The sequence below is a fragment of the Nerophis ophidion genome, linkage group LG28, assembly GCF_033978795.1.
Source record: "Nerophis ophidion isolate RoL-2023_Sa linkage group LG28, RoL_Noph_v1.0, whole genome shotgun sequence".
In the NCBI taxonomy this organism is placed as follows: Eukaryota; Metazoa; Chordata; class Actinopteri; order Syngnathiformes; family Syngnathidae; genus Nerophis; species Nerophis ophidion.
Genome location: NC_084638.1, coordinates 5,379,576 through 5,400,094, shown reverse-complemented (window position 1 = coordinate 5,400,094; position 20,519 = coordinate 5,379,576). Strand labels below are relative to the sequence as shown.

The 20,519-nt window shown below is 44.3% G+C and overlaps 1 protein-coding gene across 1 annotated transcript; it reads right to left on the bottom strand.

Annotated features, from left to right (window-relative positions):
- Positions 1–5,623: 5,623 nt before the first annotated feature.
- chm (CHM Rab escort protein) lies at positions 5,624–19,862 on the bottom strand. The gene is made up of 16 exons (XM_061891262.1): positions 19,756–19,862; positions 17,968–18,034; positions 17,827–17,899; positions 17,610–17,734; positions 10,746–10,845; positions 10,544–10,681; positions 10,364–10,480; positions 10,189–10,300; positions 9,908–10,127; positions 9,767–9,844; positions 9,593–9,700; positions 9,456–9,519; positions 9,300–9,396; positions 9,131–9,229; positions 5,993–6,138; positions 5,624–5,925 (listed from the first exon to the last, which is right to left on the bottom strand). Exons 1-16 carry the CDS (start codon positions 19,856–19,858, stop codon positions 5,713–5,715), a joined length of 1,860 nt encoding a protein of 619 aa, XP_061747246.1. The 5' UTR covers positions 19,859–19,862; the 3' UTR covers positions 5,624–5,712.
- Between the last annotated feature and the right edge of the window lie 657 nt (positions 19,863–20,519).

Sequence of the window (20,519 nt, the reverse complement as noted above, 5' to 3'; positions counted from 1 at the left end):
TCTAGGAATCACTAATAAGCCGGATCTAATCTAGTGTTTTTTTTTGGTTTTGTTTTTTTAAATCTGCTTCAGAAAGTAAGATTCACTTTTGGTGTATAGCTTTAGGTCTGTACATGTAGAACAGGGGTCGGGAACCTTTTTGACTGAGAGCCATGAAAGCCAAATATCTGCGTTCAAAAGACTCCGGCTTATTAGTGATTCCTAGAGCCCAAAAAAAGTCTGCGGGCTATAGAGCGTTTTCCGTTCGGGCTCCAGTACTCTGGAATGCCCTCCCGGTAACAGTTCGAGATGCTACCTCAGTAGAAGCATTTAAGTCTCATCTTAAAACTCATCTGTATACTCTAGCCTTTAAATAGACCTCCTTTTTAGACCAGTTGATCTGCCGCTTCTTTTCTTTCTCCTATGTCCCCCCCTCCCTTGTGGAGGGGGTCCGGTCCGATGACCATGGATGAAGTACTGACTGTCCAGAGTCGAGACCCAGGATGGACCGCTCGTCGGGACCCAGGATGGACCGCTCGCCTGTATCGGTTGGGGACATCTCTACGCTGCTGATCCGCTTGAGATGGTTTCCTGTGGACGGGACTCTCGCTGCTGTCTTGGAGCCACTATGGATTGAACTTTCACAGTATCATGTTAGACCCACTCGACATCCATTGCTTTCGGTCCCCTAGAGGGGGGGGGGTTGCCCACATCTGAGGTCCTCTCCAAGGTTTCTCATAGTCAGCATTGTCACTGGTGTCCCACTGGATGTGAATTCTCCTTGCCCTTTTGTGGGTTCTTCCGAGGATGTTGTAGTCGTAATGATTTGTGCAGCCCTTTGAGACATTTGTGATTTGGGGCTATATAAATAAACATTGATTGATTGATTGAGATTTATTTTCAATTAAATTGCCAGCATAATTTGATGTAAAAAGAAAATAGCTTTTATAATCGACACAATTAAAGCTCACTATAGTTTGGTGTCCTATCCCATTGTGTTGTGAGTTACACACTCAAAAAGTCGTTGCAAGAAGATAGCTGACTTGCTAATACCGCAGCACGCCGTCACAAAGTGATGTGTTAGTACGCTAGAAAAGTAGTCCCTCAGTATTGACTTTCACAATAAGAGTGCTGCTAACGGGCGGTTATTAAACAGGTTGCAGAACATAAATTAAGTATAGTTGGCCGTTTTTGGATGAACTTTCAAGTGATTTAGAGGCAGAATGGATTGCTCCCATTAGCTAGAAGTGAAGTGAATTATATTTATATAGCGCTTTTCTCAAGTGACTCAAAGCGCTTTTACATAGTGACACCCAATATCTAAGTTTCATTTAAACCAGTGTGGGTGGCACTGGGAGCAGGTGGGTAAAGTGTCTTGCCCAAGGACACAACGGCAGTGACTAGGATGGCACAAGCGGGAATCGAACCTGCAACCCTCAAGTTGCTGGCACGGCCGCTCTACCAACCGAGCTATACAGGGCTCGGCAACCTGCAGCAAACATTTGAGCCCATTTCCCCCCCCCAAATAAAACCCAACTAGAGCCGCAAACTCTGTTCGATTCCTAAAATTACGATCACACCACTTAGTTTCGTCGCACGTATTCCATAGAATTGATGAAATCAAACGCTTGACAACGATTCACATTTTATTTCTGGGTAGAAGCAAATCACCCAATTATTTTGAACATTCGAAAAAAAAAATGCACTGGTCCTTTCCTTTATTAATGAATTTGAAAAGAAATCGAGTCGCGCCAAATATTCGGAAGGCGTACAACTGCGGCATATTTCATTTGACTAAAAAGGGAAAAGGACCTTGTCAATAAAAGCAAATTAATCTGTCCGTGAAGCAGTAAATGTTCTATATTCATCAGAAATGAGGGACGGCGTGGCGCACTGGTTCAAATCCCACCTAGGACCAACCTCGTCACATCCACATTGGGACTAGAGTGGGACCACATTGGGACTAGAGTGGGACCTCATTGGGGTCACATTTGGTTCAGATTGGGAGTACAGTGGGACTACATTGGGACCAAATTGGGACTAGAGTGGGACTACATTGGGGTCACCTTTGGTTCAGATTGGGACTACAGTGGGACTATAATCGCACCACATTGGGACTCAAGTCGGCCTACATTGGGGTTACATTTGGTTCAGGTTGGGACTTCAGTGGGACTACATTGGGACCAAATTGGGACTAAAGTTGGACCACATTGGGGCGACTTTGGAACTAGAGTGGGACCACATTAAGTCCACTTTTTGTCCAGTTGGGACTACATTGGGACCACTTTGGGACTAGAGTCGGACTACATTGGGGTTACATGTGGTTCAGATTGGGACAACAGTGGGACTATATTGGGACCAAATTGGGACTACAGTTGGACCACATTGGGGTGACTTTGGGACTAGAGTGGGACCACATTGAGTCCGCTTTTGTCCAGATTGGGACTACATTGGGACCACATTGGGACCACATTGGGACTAGAGTCGGACTACATTGGGGTTACATGTGGTTCAGATTGGGACTACAGTGCGACTACATTGGGACCACATTGGGACTAAAGTGGGACCACATTGGGACTAGAGTGGGACCACATTGGGTCCACTTTTTGTCCAGTTGGGACTACATTGGGACCACATTGGGACTAGAGTCGGACTACATTGGGGTTACATGTGGTTCAGATTGGGACCACAGTGGGACTACATTGGGACCACATTGGGACTAAAGTGGGACCACATTGGGGCGACTTTGGGACTAGAGTGGGACCACATTGGGACTACATTGGGGCCACATTGGGACTACAGTGGGACCATATTGGGACTACAGTGCGACCACATTGGGACCACAGTGGAATTACAGTGGGACCACATTAGGGCCACATTGGGATCATATTGGGACCCTATTGGGACTACAGTGTGACCACATGGGACCATATTGGGACTACATTGGGGCCACATTGGGAATATAGTGGGACCACATTGGGTCCACTTTTGGTTCAGATTGGGACTACATTGGGACCACATTGGGGCCACATTGGAACTAAAGTGGGACCACATTGGGTCAACATTTAGTTCAGATTGGGACTATATTGGGACCACATTGGGACTAGAGTGGGACCTCATTGTGGTCACATTTGGTTCAGATTGGGAGTACAGTGGGACTACATTGGGACTAAATTGGAACTAGAGTTGGACTACATTGGGGTCACCTTTGGTTCAGATTGGGACTACTGTGGGACTATATTGGGACCACATTGGAACTAGAGTCAGACTACATTGGGGCCCCATTTGGTTCAGATTGGGACTACAGTCGGACTACATTGGGACCAATTTGGGACTAAAGTGGGACTATTTTGGGGCGACTTTGGGACTAGAGTGGGACCACATTAAGTCCACTTTTTGACCAGATTGGGAGTACATTGGACCCACATCCGGACTAGAGTCTGACCACATTGGGCGTGGCGCAGTGGGAGAGTGGCCGTGCGCAACCCGATGGTCCCTGGTTCAAATCCCACCTAGTGCCTACCTCGTCATGTCCGTTGTGTCCTGAGCAAGACACTTCACCCTTGCTCCTGATGGGTGCTGGTTGGCGCCTTGCATGGCAGCTCCCTCCATCAGTGTGTGAATGTGTGTGTGAATGTGGAAGTAGTGTCAAAGCGCTTTGAGTACTTTGAAGGTAGAAAAGCGCTATACAAGTACAACACATTTATTTATTGAAATGTTTCTCTTTTTTGAGCTTACGGGGGGAGGGGAGGAGGGGGGGGGTGGACCACTAAAAACAATAGTTGCTTGGCAGCAAGAGATGACGCACAGGGGCTGTGACATACGTGAAATCCTTCGGGGTGATGGACAACTGGGCCGCGCCAGAGGAGCTGCAGCGCGCCACTGTAGCTCCCACTCCCTCCCCCTCTGTTGCAAGTCTCAAGTTGTATGTTATAATATGTATATGTGCTTTGCTATGGAGGTTTTTTTTCCCCACTGCAGACTGGGCTGTCACGTTAAATTTCTTCTCCCGACAAACCCCCCCCATTTACTTCCGGGGTCATGATTAATACAGACGTTTTGTTAACGCTACATTATAAAAAAAAAATTAAAAAACTATTTACAAACACAAGCTATGGGATGACATAAGAAGAAACGTGACTCCGGAAGTAAATGCGTCATCCCATAGCTTGTTTGTAAAAAAAATGTTCTAATATAGCATTAACAAAACGTCTGTATTAATCATGACCCCGGAAGTAAATGGGGGGGGGGGGGGGGGTGGGTGTTGTAGGGGGGGAGATATTTTGCGTGACAGGGCCCTCTTCGGAGCCCAGTTTATAGATTTTTTTTTTTTCACTCATCCTCCCCCAGCATTGACCTTTTCCCCAGCTTATTAGTGATCCCCAAAGCCCAAAAAAAGTCTGCGGGCTGTAGAGCTTTTCCATTTCGGGCTCCAGTACTCTGGAATGCCCTCCCGGTAACAGTTCGAGATGCCACCTCAGTAGAAGCATTTAAGTCTCACCTTAAAACTCATTTGTATGCTCTAGCCTTTAAATAGACTCCCTTTTCAGACCAGTTGATCTGCCGTTTCTTTTCTTTTTCTTCTATGTCCCACTCTCCTTTGTGGAGGGAGTCCGGTCCGATCCGGTGGCCATGTACTGCTGGCCTGTGTATCGGCTGGGGACATCTCTGCGCAGCCTCCTCTTGGGATGGTTTCCTGCTGGCTCCGCTGTGAACGGGACTCTCGCTGCTGTGTTGGATCCGCTTTGGACTGGACTCTCGCGACTGTGTTGGATCCATTGTGGATTGATCTTTCACAGTATCATGTTCTCATAGTCATCATTGTCACCGACGTCCCACTGGGTGTGAGTTTTCCTTGCCCTTATGTGGGCCTACCGAGGATGTCGTAGTGGTTTGTGCAGCCCTTTGAGACACTAGTGATTTAGGGCTATATAAGTAAACATTGATTGATTGATTGATCTTTTACGGGGTGTCTTGTGGCGACCCATCAGCGTTCTTGTTCTGTAACCCTGTACATTTGTCTAATCTTGAACGGTTTTGTGCTGAAAACAAAGTTTCATTGTACTTGTTGCAATGACAATGAAGACCTACCTGCCTTCAATCGACAATATATAAAAAATGTTTTATTATCATATGACACCAGAACTCACCAAAATAGCAACTGTTCGATTAAAAATAACTAAATAAGTGTAATTAAGTAAGTAACCACTATTTGTTGACATTTTGTTTCAAAGCCAAAGGGAGCCATGGCAGTGGCATGAAAGAGCCGCGGGTTGCGGAACTCTGAGCTAGAACGAGCCGAATATTACATGGGCGGCATAGCTCGGTTGGTAGAGTGGCCGTGCCAGCAACTTGAGGGTTGCAGGTTCGATTCCCGCTTCTGCCATCCTAGTCACTGCCGTTGTGTCCTTGGGCAAGACACTTTACCCACCTGCTCCCAGTGCCACCCACACTGGTTTAAATGTAACTTCGATATTGGGTTTCACTATGTAAAGCGCTTTGAGTCACTAGAGAAAAGCGCTATATAAATATAATTCACTTCACTTCACATGTAAGAATGCAAAAATCGTGAAAGGAAAAAAAAAGTGCAGTTCCCCCTGACTTATAACGAATATGTTAAACACAAAATAAATTTCAGACAAGATTGAGTTTTGATTTTAATTAACTTAAATGAAAAAAATGAAGGCAATTTTACCCATAATGCACTGTAAGAATTTTACATTATATTTCTGTTCACTCTTCGTGAAGCTTCTGCTCTTCCACTTCCACAGTCTCCTCGTTTTCCTCCTCCCTCTTTTCCGCCTCTTCGTCTTCCTCCTCCTTCTCCGCCGCCTCGTCTTCCCGGTCTGCAGCAGTGTTGTCGCCGTCGTAGACGATGTCTTCGGGGTTGGGGGCGGGCGGACAGAAGTCTTCCTCGGGAACAATCTTGTGGAAGATGGACTCGGCCTGAGATAAATAAGTTGACGTGTCATCAAGTACTGCTACGGACATAAAAAAAAAGGTGGCAGCTCACCTGGCGGATGGCGTGCTCGTGACCCAGCGCGTCATCCGGTCCTGAGCACAAGTACACGTTGGAGGGAAGCTGCTGACCTTCCACCTCCACATCGGAGCCATTGTCCATGTTGAAGTAAAGACACCAGAGGACAGACGGGGATTCCTCTGCAGACACCAGGGCTTTTGTTTATATATCAATGATGAAATATTAACATTGCAACACATGCCAATACGGCCTTTTTAGTTTACTAAATTGCAATTTTAAATTTCCCAGCGAAGTATCCTGATGACATATATTAAACAAGACAAGAAGCAAGGAATTAAACAGACAGAAATAAAGGCCTACTGAAACCCACTACTAGCGACCACGCAGTCTGATACTTTATATATCAATGATGAAATATTAACATTGCAACACATGCCAAAACGGCCTTTTTAGTTTAATAAATTGCAATTTTAAATCTCGCGCGGAAGTATCATGCTGAAACGTTGCGGTATGATGACGCGTGCGCGTGACGTCACGCATTGTAGCGGACATTTTGTTCCAGCGTCGTTCCCGGCTATAAGTCGTCTCTTTTCATCGCATAATTCCACAGTATTATAAACGTGTGTGTTGCTGAATCTTTTGCAGTTTGTTCAATGAATAATGGAGACGTCAAAGAAGAAAGCTGTAGGTGGGAAGCGGTGTATTGTGGTTGCCTTTCGCAGCACAAACAGCCGGTGTTTCATTGTTTACATTCCCGAAAGATGACGGTGAAGCTTTGCTATGGAACAGAGCGGTCAAGCGAACCCTGAAACATTGTGAACATTAAAAAAAAAAAAAAAAACACCTTCACGTAGAATATTGAGACTTTCTCAAGCGGGCTGACGTAATTTCTTCCCGGATGTTACACAAAGTATGAGAATGTGTTCACTGCTGCCTGCTGTTCTTGACTTAAACAATCATCTCCTATTTGTGAAGATATTTACACAAAATTTTGACTTTCTGCAGAGATATCTTTTCTGTCGTCGTCTTGCCCATCCATCTGTCGCGTTATTTCACATGAAACTCTGCTCTCTAAAAGGCCCACGCTCCGAGTGCTGCGAATGGAGGCTGGATCATTGCAGTAGCAAAAAACAAAACGGAAATCGGTATAAAATAAGTGGATTTCCCAGCAAAAATGGCAAGTTTTGGAGGTTAATCAGAAGAGATGCACTGTGTACAAGCAGGCAACACCAGCAGGGGGCGTGGCCACGTCAGAAATGCAGTGAAAAAAACCCCAAATCTCATTCATGCAGGACAAAAAGGGCTAGTGCATGAACCGTGTTTATTATTATTATTTTTTCATAATAAACACATGTGTATCGGCAATTTTGGAAGATGCCGGCAGCTGTTCAAAGTACCACAAATGACTGAAGGATGGGCAGAGTGGTGGACACTCTTAAGACTTTTGTGGTTTTTGGACTAAATCGCAAACTGGATAACATCTTGGAGAAGCTGTCTGCTCCGCATTGGCAAAGCATGATGTATTTAAGGAGCAGAAACGGACATGTTTAAATTTGTTTTTCACTTTCTCAAACATTATAGTCTGGATAGTTTTCCTTGCTGGGGCGACCTGGCAAGGTACAGACCTAAAGTGATTTACCAAAAGTGAATCTTACTTTTTAAAGCAGTGGATTTCTCAGCAGATTTAAAAAAATAATAATAATAATTAAAAAAAACCCCACTATATTTATTTTGTATTAAATTGCCAGCATAATTTGATGTAAAAAGAAAATAGTGTAGCCGAGTGTCCTGGGTTCGCGTATTCTGTGTACTAATATAACAAAAGCGATGAGGTGGCGACTTGTCCAGGGTGTACCCCGCCTTCCGCCCGATTGTAGCTGAGATAGGCGCCAGCGCCCCCCGTGACCCCAAAAGGGAATAAGCGGTAGGAAATGGATGGATGGAATATAACAAAAGGGGAGTCATGAGAGCAGGCATGGTCTCCACCACTTCTTTAATTTTCTCTCCTGTAACCCTTCTTCAACAACCCACCTTTTTAGACCTCTTACGTCACAGCCCTACGGCAACTCTGGAGGGACAAATGGCAAACTGGATAACATCTTGGAGAAGCTGTCTGCTCCGCATTGGCAAAGTATGATGTATTTGAGTAGCAGAAACAGACATGTTTAAATTTGTTTTTCACTTGCTCAAACATTATAGTCTAGATTATTTTCCTTGCTGGGGCGACCTGGCAAGGTCGTCGCTTGGAGACTGCGCCTGAAGGATGGCGCAGCGGAAACGCCACAAACTCCTTTCCTGTCGTTTATAGACAGACACCTGTCGACATGTTTAATTGACAAATATATCGGCTCGGTCCATCTCTACCTTGGTCTTTCTGCCTGATTTGAGAGAAGTTGTCAGAATAATTGTATCTAAGTTATCACAAAACTGTGTTGAAAAGAGTTCCGGGCGAGAAGACAAAAGCTGTCTTTGAACCTACCAAACAAAAGGCTTGTAAAACTCCACTGTGTAGGCTGGGAAGCAACATGAAGGTGTTATGTTTTTCATGTATTGTAATCAACGGAAAGATATTGTCTGACCCAAGAACTACAAAAGCGAAGAGGAAGCAGGACCAGACTCCCATCTTGGCACCGCTTCTTTGAACTGTTTTATGACCTTCTCTGCGAACGGTTTACAACCTTTTCTTTTGAACTGTTAAGTAACCAAAGGCGATGGCTGTTTATGACCCACTTCCCTTCGAAACAGCGATTGCCATGTAATCAGGGAAAGTCCAAATAAAAGAGTACACTCTTTTGCCAGAGCGTGCTGGAGACTGTACAAGAGAAGTGAAGTGAATTATATTTATATAGCGCTTTTTCTCTAGTGACCCAAAGCACTTTACATTGTGAAACCCAATATCTAATTTTTACATTTAAACCAGTGTGGGTGGCACTGGAAGCAGGTGGGTAAAGTGTCTTGCCCATGGACACAACGGCAGTGACTAGGATGGCGGAAGCGGGGATCGAACCTGCAACCCTCAAGTTGCTGGCACGGCCGCTCTACCAACCGAGCTATACCGCCGGGAAGAGTACAGCCCTGACGTTTTTCCCCAAATTGAGCCAAATTTAACTCTGTCTCTGTTTAATTCCTTGCTTCTTGTCTCGTTTAATAGAATCTGACAGAAGTCCTCACCATTGTCATTAGACTCGGGGGTGCGGAACATCCTGGTAACCACGGGAGACAAGTCCTCGTAGGCGGAGCCAAGTGATTGACAGGTGAGGTGGACCAAATCTGAGGGGACAAAAAACAAAGGTGACACGTTTTTCTTTCCTTGTCCACAAAGTGATGAAGAGGATCTCACATGTTCCTGGCATGCACGTCATGGTGGAAGGACACAGCTCCACCATCTTGACTGCGGGAAGCCCCGCCCCCATCGGAGGGACCGTTACCACGGAGACCTGGAGCAAAACACGCCGTGAGTTCGTTGTGCGCGGAAGGCGCCGATGATGCAACTCACCTGCTGCTCGGAGTCGCTCGGCAGGATGGAGCGGTCCGTAATCAGCACGGCTCTGGAAATACACCTGAGGAGAGGACAGTGGCCACGCCCCCTTTGTTAACGCTCTTCAAGGTAAAAGGCGGCGAGTACGGTCTCACCTGGTGGGCGTGGCCATCCTCTTGAAGTCTGCCGACAAGTAGTTGTCTTCGAGCACAAAATGGCTGCCGGAGATTCGCTGTCCGTGGCTGTCAATCACCGCCATGCATCTGGCGGGAAGGGGGCGGAGCCAGAATGAGACCATGCAGGTGGTGACGAAGAGGAGGTGTGGCTACCTGTTGGTGGTCTTGTCCAGGAGCAGGCAGCTGACGGGGTGTCTGAGGCAGTAGACGCCGCCGAACACGGCACACATCCTGAAAGCAGCGTCACGTTGAGGCCCCGCCTCCTCGACTTAGCCCGCCCTTTTTTCCTCTTACCGACAGAAACACTGCGGGATCTCGCCCAGGCCGTAGACGGGGAACAGGAAGGGCGTGTTGCCGTAGCGACCCAGGCAACGCAGGAAGTGGCGCGTGGCGGCCAGGCCCTCGTCGGCGGGCGTGTCCTCTGTCACCATGGCGATAGAGTGGAGCAGGAAGTGCTCCAGGTTGTCACCCAGCTGCCGCTGTTGGAGGAACTCCGAATATGTCCGGGCGCCGTCTGATGCAAGGAACGGCGGTGAGAAGAAAGGACGCGGACAATCCGGCGGCGTACGTCTCACCTTCGCTCTCCGCCGTCTCCTCCATGCAGGAAGTGAGGAAACGCATCAACTTCCTCTTTTCCACCACCGACAGCTCTCGACTGGCGAACACGTCGGCCCGGCTGCACGGCACCTGGCGGGCCACACGCCGGCGGTCACGTGGTCGTCTCGCCTCGAAAGTACACCGTCGACGTACCTGCTCCACGTTGCCGTGGCGATAGGTGAGGATCCTGGTGATGTTCTTGAACTCTGCGTAGCGACTGACGTTTGACTTGATGAGCAGGTCCACCAATGAGCCTCGGGCGTACATCAACTACGGGAAAAAGGAAACGTCGGCGCCGGATGGGCGATGGCGGGATACGGGGTCCTCGGTTACCTTGGAGACCAGGTCGATGTTGAACCGTCGTCCTTCTTTCACCAGCTGAGCAAAGGTGATCTTCTTGCTGGGCGTTAATTGGCTGGCGGCGTCCAGGGGGCGTGGCATTTCTGGCTGCTCCTTTTCTGTGTGGACAGCCTGTGATTAGACGAAAGACGTCACGTGACACGAATGCACGCACGTGGGGTTTTGTTGCTCTTACGTCCTCTTCGGTTTGCTGCGGCGTCTCCTCCGAACCTGCACATGATTCTTCTTCTGGGGTTTTCTTCTCGTCCTCATCCTCTTCATCCTCGCTGTCCTCACTGGGGACAACATCAACCAAACGTTTCACCTTGCTAATAACACACTTACTACTAGAAATGTCCGATAATGGCTTTTGTGCCGATTTCCGATATTGTCCAACTCTTAAAGGCCTACTGAAATGAGATTTTCTAATTTAAACGGGGATAGCAGCTCCATTCTATGTGTCATATTCGATCATTTCGCGATATTACCATATTTTTGCTGAAAGGATTTAGTAGAGAACATCGACGATAAAGTTTGCAACTTTTGGTCGCTAATAAAAAGGCCTTGCCTTTACCGGAAGTAGCAGACGATGTGCGTGTGACGTCACAGATTGTAGGGTTCCTCACATCCTCACATTGTTCATAAATATAGCAGAAAAAGCTATTCGGACCGAGAAAGCGACTTTCCCCATTAATTTGAGCGAGGGTGAAAGATTTGTGGATGAGGAAAGTTAGAGTGAAGCACTAAAAAAAATTTAAAAAGCGACGGCTCCAGGCGACGGCAGTGTGAGCGATTCAGATTAGACACATTAACTAGGATAATTTTGGAAAATCCCTTATCTCTACGACAAACCCAGCCGTTGGTTCTACACCTTCCAGGTACAGTTCTTGACCCAGTGTGAGCACGGCCACAGAAGCTAATGTGGGTGTGGGTGTCAGAGTTACGCATGTCTCAGCAGAGTTCGCGCCCAGCTTCAGTCGCCATCAGTCAAACTTCAGCAGGCGGAAAACCAAATTCAGTTCTTCGAGTGTTCTGTCTACTCGGACAGGTAAGCGAACCTTAAAAGGCCTACTGAAATGAGATTTTCCTATTTAAACAGGAATAGCAGGTCCATTCTATGTGTCATACGTGATCATTTCGCGATATTGCCATATTTTTGCTGAAAGGATTTAGTAGAGAACATCCACGATAAAGTTCGCAACTTTTGGTCGCTAATAAAAAAGCCTTGCCTGTACCGGAAGTAGCAGACGATGTGCGTGTGACGTCACAGATTGTAGGGTTCCTCACATCCTCCCATTGTTCATAATCATAGCCTCCAGCAGAAAAAGCTATTCGGACCGAGAAAGCGACGATTTCCCCATTAATTTGAGCGAGGGTGAAAGATTTGTGGATGAGGAAAGTTAGAGTGAAGCACTAAAAAAAATTAAAAAAGCGACGGCTCCAGGCGACGGCAGTGTGAGCGATTCAGATGTTATTAGACACATTAACTAGGATAATTTTGGAAAATCCCTTATCTCTACGACAAACCCAGCCGTTGGTTCTACACCTTCCAGGTACAGTTCTTGACCCAGTGTGAGCACGGCCACAGAAGCTAATTGTGTGGGTGTGGGTGTCAGAGTTACGCATGTCTCAGCAGAGTTCGCTCCCAGCTTCAGTCGCCATCAGTCAAACTTCAGCAGGCGGAAAACCAAATTCAGTTCTTCGAGTGTTCTGTCTACTCGGACAGGTAAGCAAACCTTAAAAGGCCTACTGAAATGAGATGTTCTTATTTAAACAGGAATAGCAGGTCCATTCTATGTGTCATACGTGATCATTTCGCGATATTGCCATATTTTTGCTGAAAGGATTTAGTAGAGAACATCCACGATAAAGTTCGCAACTTTTGGTCGCTAATAAAACAGCCTTGCCTTTACCGGAAGTAGCAGACGCTGTGCGTGTGACGTCACAGATTGTAGGGTTCCTCACATCCTCCCATTGTTCATAATCATAGCCTCCAGCAGAAAAAGCTATTCGGACCGAGAAAGCGACGACTTCCCCATTAATTTGAGCGAGGGTGAAAGATTCGTGGATGAGGAAAGTTAGAGTGAAGCACTAAAAAAAATTTAAAAAGCGACGGCTCCAGGCGACGGCAGTGTGAGCGATTCAGATGTTATTAGACACATTAACTAGGATAATTTTGGAAAATCCCTTATCTCTACGACAAACCCAGCCGTTGGTTCTACACCTTCCAGGTACAGTTCTTGACCCAGTGTGAGCACGGCCACAGAAGCTAATGTGGGTGTGGGTGTCAGAGTTACGCATGTCTCAGCAGAGTTCGCGCCCAGCTTCAGTCGCCATCAGTCAAACTTCAGCAGGCGGAAAACCCAATTCAGTTCTTCGAGCGTTCCGTCTACTCGGACAGGTAAGCGAACCTTAAAAGGCCTACTGAAATGAGATTTTCTTATTTAAACGGGGATAGCAGGTCCATTCTATGTCATACTTGATCATTTTGCGATATTGCCATATTTTTGCTGAAAGGATTTAGTAGAGAACATCCACGATAAAGTTCTCAACTTCTGGTCGCTAATAAAAAAGCCTTGCCTGTACCGGAAGTAGCAGACGATGTGCGCGTGACGTCACGGGTTGTAGGGCTCCTCACATTGTTTATAATCCTAGCCATAAACAGCGAGAGCTATTCAGACCGAGAAAGCGACAATTTCCCCATTAATTTGGGTGAGGATGAAAGATTCGTGGATGAAGAAAGTTAGAGTGAAGCACTATAAAAAATGAATTAAAAAAAAAAGGCGACGGCAGTGGGAGCGATTAAGATATTAGACACATTTACCAGGATAATTCTGGAAAATCTCTTACCTGCCTATTGTGTTAATAGTGTTTTAATGAGATTATAAAGTCATACCTGAAAGTCGGAGGGCTGCGGTGACCACCATTGTCTCTGAGAGAAGCCAATAGAGGAGCCAAGATCACAGCTGCCTTTTTGACAGCTGCAGGAGGAGGTCGCATAATCCGCTCAAGTCTCCGGTAAGAGCCGACTTAGTATCACAATTTTCTCATCCAAAAACTTGCTGGTTGACGTAGAGAAACATGTTTGCTTGACCGCTCTGTGTTAAAGCTTCACAACAAACAAAGAAATACTGGCTGTGTTTCAGTTGCTAAAGGCAGCTGCAATCCACCGCTTTCAACCAACAGCATTCTTCTTTGACGTCTCCATTATTAATTGAACAAATTGCAAAAGATTCAGCAACACAGATGTCCAAAATACTGTGTAATTATGCGATGAAAAGAGACGACTTTTAGCCGTGAGTGGTGCTGGGCTAATATGTCCGCTCCAAACAATAACGTCACAAGCACGCGTCATCATTCCGCGACGTTTTCAACAGGAAACTCTGCGGGAAATTTAATATTGTAATTTATTAAACTAAAAAAGCCGTACTGGCATGTGTTGCAATGGTAATATTTCATCATTGATATATAAACTATCAGACTGCGTGGTGGTTAGTTGTAGGTTTCAGTAGGCCTTTAATTACCGATTCCGATATCAACCGATACCGATATACACAGTCGTGGAATTAACACATTATGCCTAATTTTGTTTGCTGGATGCATTAAACAATGTAACAAGGTTTTCCAAAATAAATCAACTCAAGTTTAGAAAAAAAATGCCAACATGGCACCGCCATATTTGTTATTGAAGTCACAAAGTGCGTTATTTTTTTTTTTAACATGCCTCAAAACTGCAGCTTGGAATTTAGGACATGCTCTCCCTGATCGAGAATGAGGAGGTTGAGGTAGGGGGCAGCGGGGGGTGTAGATTGTAGCGTCCCGGAAGAGTTAGTGCTGAAAGGGATTCTAAGGTTGTGTTACGGTGCGGATGTTCTGCCAAAATGTTTGTCATTCTTGTTTGGTGTGGGTTCACAGTGTGGAGCATATTTGTAACAGTGTTAAAGTTGTTTATACGGCCACCCTCGGTGTGACCTGTATGGCTGTCGACCAAATATGCCTTGCATTCACTTGTGTGTGTGAAAAGTTGTAGATTTTATGTGACAGGCAGTGCCTTTAAGGTTTATTGGCGGCCTGTACTTCTCCCCACGTCCGTGTACAGCTCCGTACAGCGGCATTTTAAAAAGTCATACATTTTACTTTTTGATACCGATAATTTCCTATATTACCTTTTTAAAGCATTTATCGGCCGATAATATCGACAGTCCGATGTTATCGGATATGTCGTAGTGGTTTGTGTTGTGGTTTGTGCAGCCCTTTGAGACACTAGTGATTTAGGGCTATATAAGTAAACATTGATTGATTGATTGATTGATCTTTACTCACTTAAACTGCTTTAGTTATGTGTGAAATGTTCATAGAAGAAGAGAATGCTACATAATAGAGATTAGCATGTTTGCAATTACATTATAGATTAAATTTATGACCCGGTTTTGAATGACGACTAAGCGAAAACAAAGTCGACTGACTAACTTTTAGTTTGACGTACAATGTTTTGTTGTTGTACATTAAGTTAATAAGGGAAAGACAAATACGCACTATGTTCGTCATGGATTTTGCTGAGTCACTCAATTAGTTTTTAGGCACTAAATGAGTCTGATCTCTCAAATATATAGCGTCGTAGTCAAAAGTTTATACAGTTGTGATCAAAATTTTTGCGAGTTGGACATTTTTTCCGTATTTTGTTTATAGTCATATCAAATAAAGATGTGTCAAATAGACAAATGCAACTTAAATTGTAACACTGTATTTTACAAAATACAAAAAAAAAGGACATTTTTCTTAATATCTCATTGACAAAATGATTCAACTCCCTAGTTACATGCATCTTTAGTACTTAGTAGAACACCCTTTGGCAGTAATGACATCCTTCAAACGTGATACATAAGCTTCTTGCGACCATCTACAGGTATTTTAGTCCATTCCTCTTGGGCAAAGGCCTCCAGTTCATTCATATTCTTGGACTTGCAACTGCCTTCTTCAAGTCCCACCACAGCTTTTCTACAGGATTTAGGTCTGGCGACTGTGAAAGCCACTCCAGAGTCTTCCGGCCCTTCTTCTGCAACCACTCTGATGTTGATTTGGAGGTATGCTTGGGATCCTTGTCCTGTTGGAAGGTCCAACGTCTCCCAAGCCTCAGCTTCGTCACTGACTTCATGACATTTGCAGCTAATATATCCTGCTAGGAAATAGAATTCATAATGCCTTGAACGCGCTGGAGATTCCCGGTACCTGAGGCAGAGAAACAGCCCCAGAGCATGATTGACCCCCCACCATGCTTAACAGTAGGCAAGATGTTCTTCTCTTTGTAAGCTTCATTTTTTTCTCCTCCAGACATAACGTTGAGTCATAGACCCAAAGAGTTCCAGTTTTGTCTCATCACTCCATAGAACAGTTTTGGAGTTTGTCCAGATGATTTTTGGCATACTGGAGTCTATCTTTCTTGTGCCTGGTAGTCAGAAGAGGGGTGCGCCTGGGAGTTCTGGCATGGAGGCCTTCATCTCGTAGTGCGCGCCTTTTTGTTTGGGACGAAACTTGCGTTCCTCCCTCTGCAATGTCCTGTTGTAGTTCCTCAGCTGTTACCGGGGGGTTTTTCACCACTGTACGCACACAGCATCCTCTTTCTACCACGCCCAGGTAGTGTTTCCACTGCGCCTTTTAGCTTTAAACTTGTGAATTATGCTCCCAACTGTGTCTCTTGGAATGTGTAATGTCTTTGCTATTTTCTTATATCCATATCCTTTCTTATGAAGAGAAATTACCCCCTCTCTTGACTTCTTTGACCACTCCCTGGACTTCACCGTGTTGCAAATACACCATTGACCATCTACAAGAAGCTTAGCGTCACAGACTTTATCAATCAGTTTAATTGTTGCTCGTTATGGTTCTAATCACATCTACAGGTGTTTTCAACACCTGATTGAAAAGACCTCATTCAAATTTTGTTCTTAAGAGTTATGATCTTCAAGGGGTTGAATACTTTGTCAATGAGATATTCAGAGAAATGACACTGTTTGGTATGTTACAAAATATAATGTTGTAATTCAAATTACATTTGTCTATTTAATGCATCTTTATTTGATATGACTATAAACAAAATACGGAATAAATGTCCAACTTGCTAAAACACCAAAATTGTGTGGGGGTTGAATAATTTTGATCACAACTGTACACACTTGTAAAGAACATGATGTCATGGCTGTTTTAAAAGTATTTTTTTTTTATTAGAGCACATACTTGTTGGTCACAAAAAAACATTTGTTAAGTTTGGTTCTTTTGGGAATTTATTATGGGTCTACTGAAAATGTGAGCAAATCTGCTGGGTCAAAAGTATACATACAGCAATGTTAATATTTGCTTACATGTCCCTTGGCAAGTTTCACTGCAATTTTGCTTTTGGTTGCCACCCACAAGCTTCTGGCAAACTTCTTGTTGAATTTTTGACCACTCCTCTTTACAAAATTGGTGCAGTTGAGCTAAATTTGTTGGTTTTCTTGACTTGTTTCTTTAGAATTGTCCACACTTTGGGAAGGCCATTATAAAACCTTCATTCTAGCCTGATTTAGCCATTCTTTTACCAATTTTAAAAATGTTGGGTTGCTGACCCCTGTTGTGGATGATCTGAATAAATGAGATGAAAGCTCTATTAATTATTAACGAAACAAAGATATTGTTGACCTTGTCTTAATTACGTTGTGTAGTTTTAGTTTAAAAGATGTCTTTTTCCCACCAGTCTCTTTTCCGACCCAAAGTCTCATCAAGTCTTGTATTTAAAGTGTCTTCAATGAGAACATCCTCACACGTAATAAAACAGGTAGCATTTTATACTATTTTTAATTTGTGTGCCCATTTGTATTAACAGTTCCAACCTGTTCTTCTCGTCCTGTGAATAATGTAGTAAAGATTGCGTGCTGGTCGTCATGGAGATTGGCGCACAGACAACGCCTGCATTCCAATCATTTAATGGAGGTGTGTTTATCCCATTTTTCAAAAACTAAACACGATCAGAATAGGACAAGGCTTATTTTGAGGCCAATAATTTGAGCAATAAAAAATAAGTCACCTGGTAAAACAGAACACTTGCAAATTGGTGATAGAGGCGGAGTCTGGGTTTGACACATATATTGGCTCCTCCCCTTCCCCCAAGAGACTGGACCAATCCTGGACCTCATCGGTCTGCGACTGCTCCTGACCGCATCCAGCAGAGAAAAACAAGTTAAGCCCTGTCTCTCGCAGCCAAGACGGCCATCGACCGATGAAGGATGCAGGTAAGAGATCACCTGGTGCTGTTTGATCCAAGTCAGCAAGGCGTTAAAAGTGAAGCTGGCCCACCTGGCTGCGTAGTAACTCCTCCTGCAAACACACACAATGTCCTGTAAGAGTGAGTGAGTGAGTGAGTGAGAACAGGACGGTCCACTCACGTGTCCAAGTGAAGAACTCTTTGTCCCACCCGGGAACAGGCTGCTGCCACCACTGACTCAGTAAGACCTGAACAACATTCACATGTCAATCACTACTAATCAATCTGGAAGTTTGTCATTAATAACCAAAACTACTGTAATAAACAGTATAAAATATTGTTATGACAAAATTAGCTGAAAACTCCAGCATTTTCCAGAATTCCTGGTTTTCCAAAGCCCAATTTCCACCCTTTTTTCAACCGTTCCACCGTCAAAATATTCCTCTTAATCAGGACAAAAGACAAAAGTTGTTTTTTGAACTGGAAAAATTCCCGGTTTTCCCGACATTCCAAGAATTCCATTCCATTTCTCAATTCAACATGGTACGACTTCAACATTTCTCGACCGATTTAGAAAAATTCCAACACCAACCATTTCAACTCATTCGAGTTTTTACCATTTTCCCCCAAAAATTCCTGAAATTCCCAATTTTTTCCAAAATGGGAAAGTCTTCAAAGTTACACAATTCCCACATTTTCCATCTGATTCAAACCGTCCTAGCTTCAAACTATTCAGCCTGTTCAGGAATTTTGTGCTCTACTTCAACAATTAAAAAAAAATAAAAAATTCCCGGATTTCCCATAACTCCTTTTTTGGGGGGATTTTCCCCATTCAAAATAAATTTGCCATTTTTCAAACTTCCACAATTCCCATTCCTCAAACGATTCAAACCATTCCACCTTCAACTCATTCTAGACATTCAAACACGTTCAACACATTTCCAGGAATTCCAGTTTTTTTTTTTCTAACCCTTTTTCCAATCTTTTTTCTTTTTTCATCCCATTTCAACCGTTCCACTATCAAACTTTTATCTTAGTCAGGACAAAAAAAAACAAGTTGGTTTAGGAACTAGAAACATTCCCACTTTTCCCAAAATACCAGGAAGTTCCCATTGAAACAAATGGGACTATTTTCCAAGTTGCACAATTCCCACATTTTTCTACCTGGTCAAACCATTCCAACATCAACACATTCCGCTCATCCTGGACATTCAAACTAACACTTTGCCAAGTTCCAAACCAAATTCCAGGTTTCCAACGTGGGGCAGAATAGCTCGGTTGGTAGAGCAGCCGTGCCAGCAACTTGAAGGTTCCAGGTTCGATCCCCGCTTCTGCCATTCTAGTCAATGCCGTTGTGTCCTTGGGCAAGACACTTTGCCCACTTGCTCCCAGTGCCACCCACAGTGGTTTAAATGTAACTTAGATTTTGGGTTTCACTATGTAAAGCGCTTTGAGTCACTAGAGAAAAGCGCTATATAAATATAACTCAATTCACTTCCCATTCAAACTATTCTTACATTCTGTCAGCATTTCAGTTCACTATCAGCAGTGGAGCATTCACACGCATTTCATCGAGGAATTGCCTCATCCTTCCATCCATTTTCCTACCGCTTGTCCGGTCATCTAGTTACTGAAAAATATCGTCCCTGAATCTGTCAGCAACCACAAATTCTGAATCGAATCGTTATTGTAACGAATCGACACACTAAAAGATATTGGCAAAGGAACAGCATTTTATATTTGAAGAAAGATCAGAATTGCAACATTCTATAATGGAAGCTACACGTACAGGCTAATGTTTGTTAGCCGGCGCCCTTTTAAGTGAACCGGATGTTAGCCACAAGCTAACTGTGCCGTGTGTCGTTCAGCGAGGTGATGTCGGCTGACAAAAAAATAACTGACGTGACTTTCAGGCGTCGTCAAGCTCACGACATCATAGCGAGGAGTATTTCGCCAAAGTACTGTGTACCTGTTCCAAGAATGACTACGTCGAACTCGGACGGAAGATTCTCGGCGGCCATATTGGTTGGTGCGCGTGACCGACACTGAGGGCGCGTTGCCGATTTGGGCATTCGCGCGCGCGTTTCTCCGCGTACACACTGTTGTATTGAATAATATGGTAGGTTTATACAGATGATGCTGCAGTAGGTTTATACAGATGATGCTGCAGTAGGTTTATACAGATGATGCTGTAGTAGGTTTATACAGATTATGCTGTAGTAGGTTTATTCAGAGGGTGTTGTAGTAGGTTTATTCAGGTGATGCTGTAGTAGGTTTATACAGATGATGCTGTAGTAGGTTTATACAGATTATGCTGCAGTAGGTTTATACAGATGATGCTGTAGTAGGTTTATACAGATTATGCTGTAGTAGGTTTATTCAGAGGGTGTTGTAGTAGGTTTATAGAGATGGTGCTGTAGTAGGTTTATACAGATTATGCTGTAGTAGGTTTATTCAGAGGGTGTTGAAGTAGGTTTATTCAGGTGATGCTGTAGTAGGTTTATTCAGGTGATGCTGTAGTAGGTTTGCACAGATGATGCTGTAGTAGGTTTATACAGATTATGCTGCAGTAGGTTTATACAGATGATGCTGTAGTAGGTTTATACAGATTATGCTGTAGTAGGTTTATTCAGAGGGTGTTGTAGTAGGTTTATTCAGGTGATGCTGTAGTAGGTTTATACAGATGATGCTGTAGTAGGTTTATACAGATGATGCTGCAGTAGGGTTATACAG

What these genes read in the sequence shown, in the direction of transcription:
- chm (XM_061891262.1), bottom strand. Translation starts at nt 19,858, where the DNA reads ATGCCCAAATCGGCAACGCGCCCTCAGTGTCGGTCACGCGCACCAACC. An exon ending in GACGTGCATGCCAGGAACAT is followed by an intron (nt 9,230 to 9,299) that starts GTGAGATCCTCT and finishes TTGTCCCCTCAG; the next exon opens with ATTTGGTCCACCTCACCTGT. An exon ending in CCCCGAGTCTAATGACAATG is followed by an intron (nt 6,139 to 9,130) that starts GTGAGGACTTCT and finishes TGGTGTCTGCAG; the next exon opens with AGGAATCCCCGTCTGTCCTC.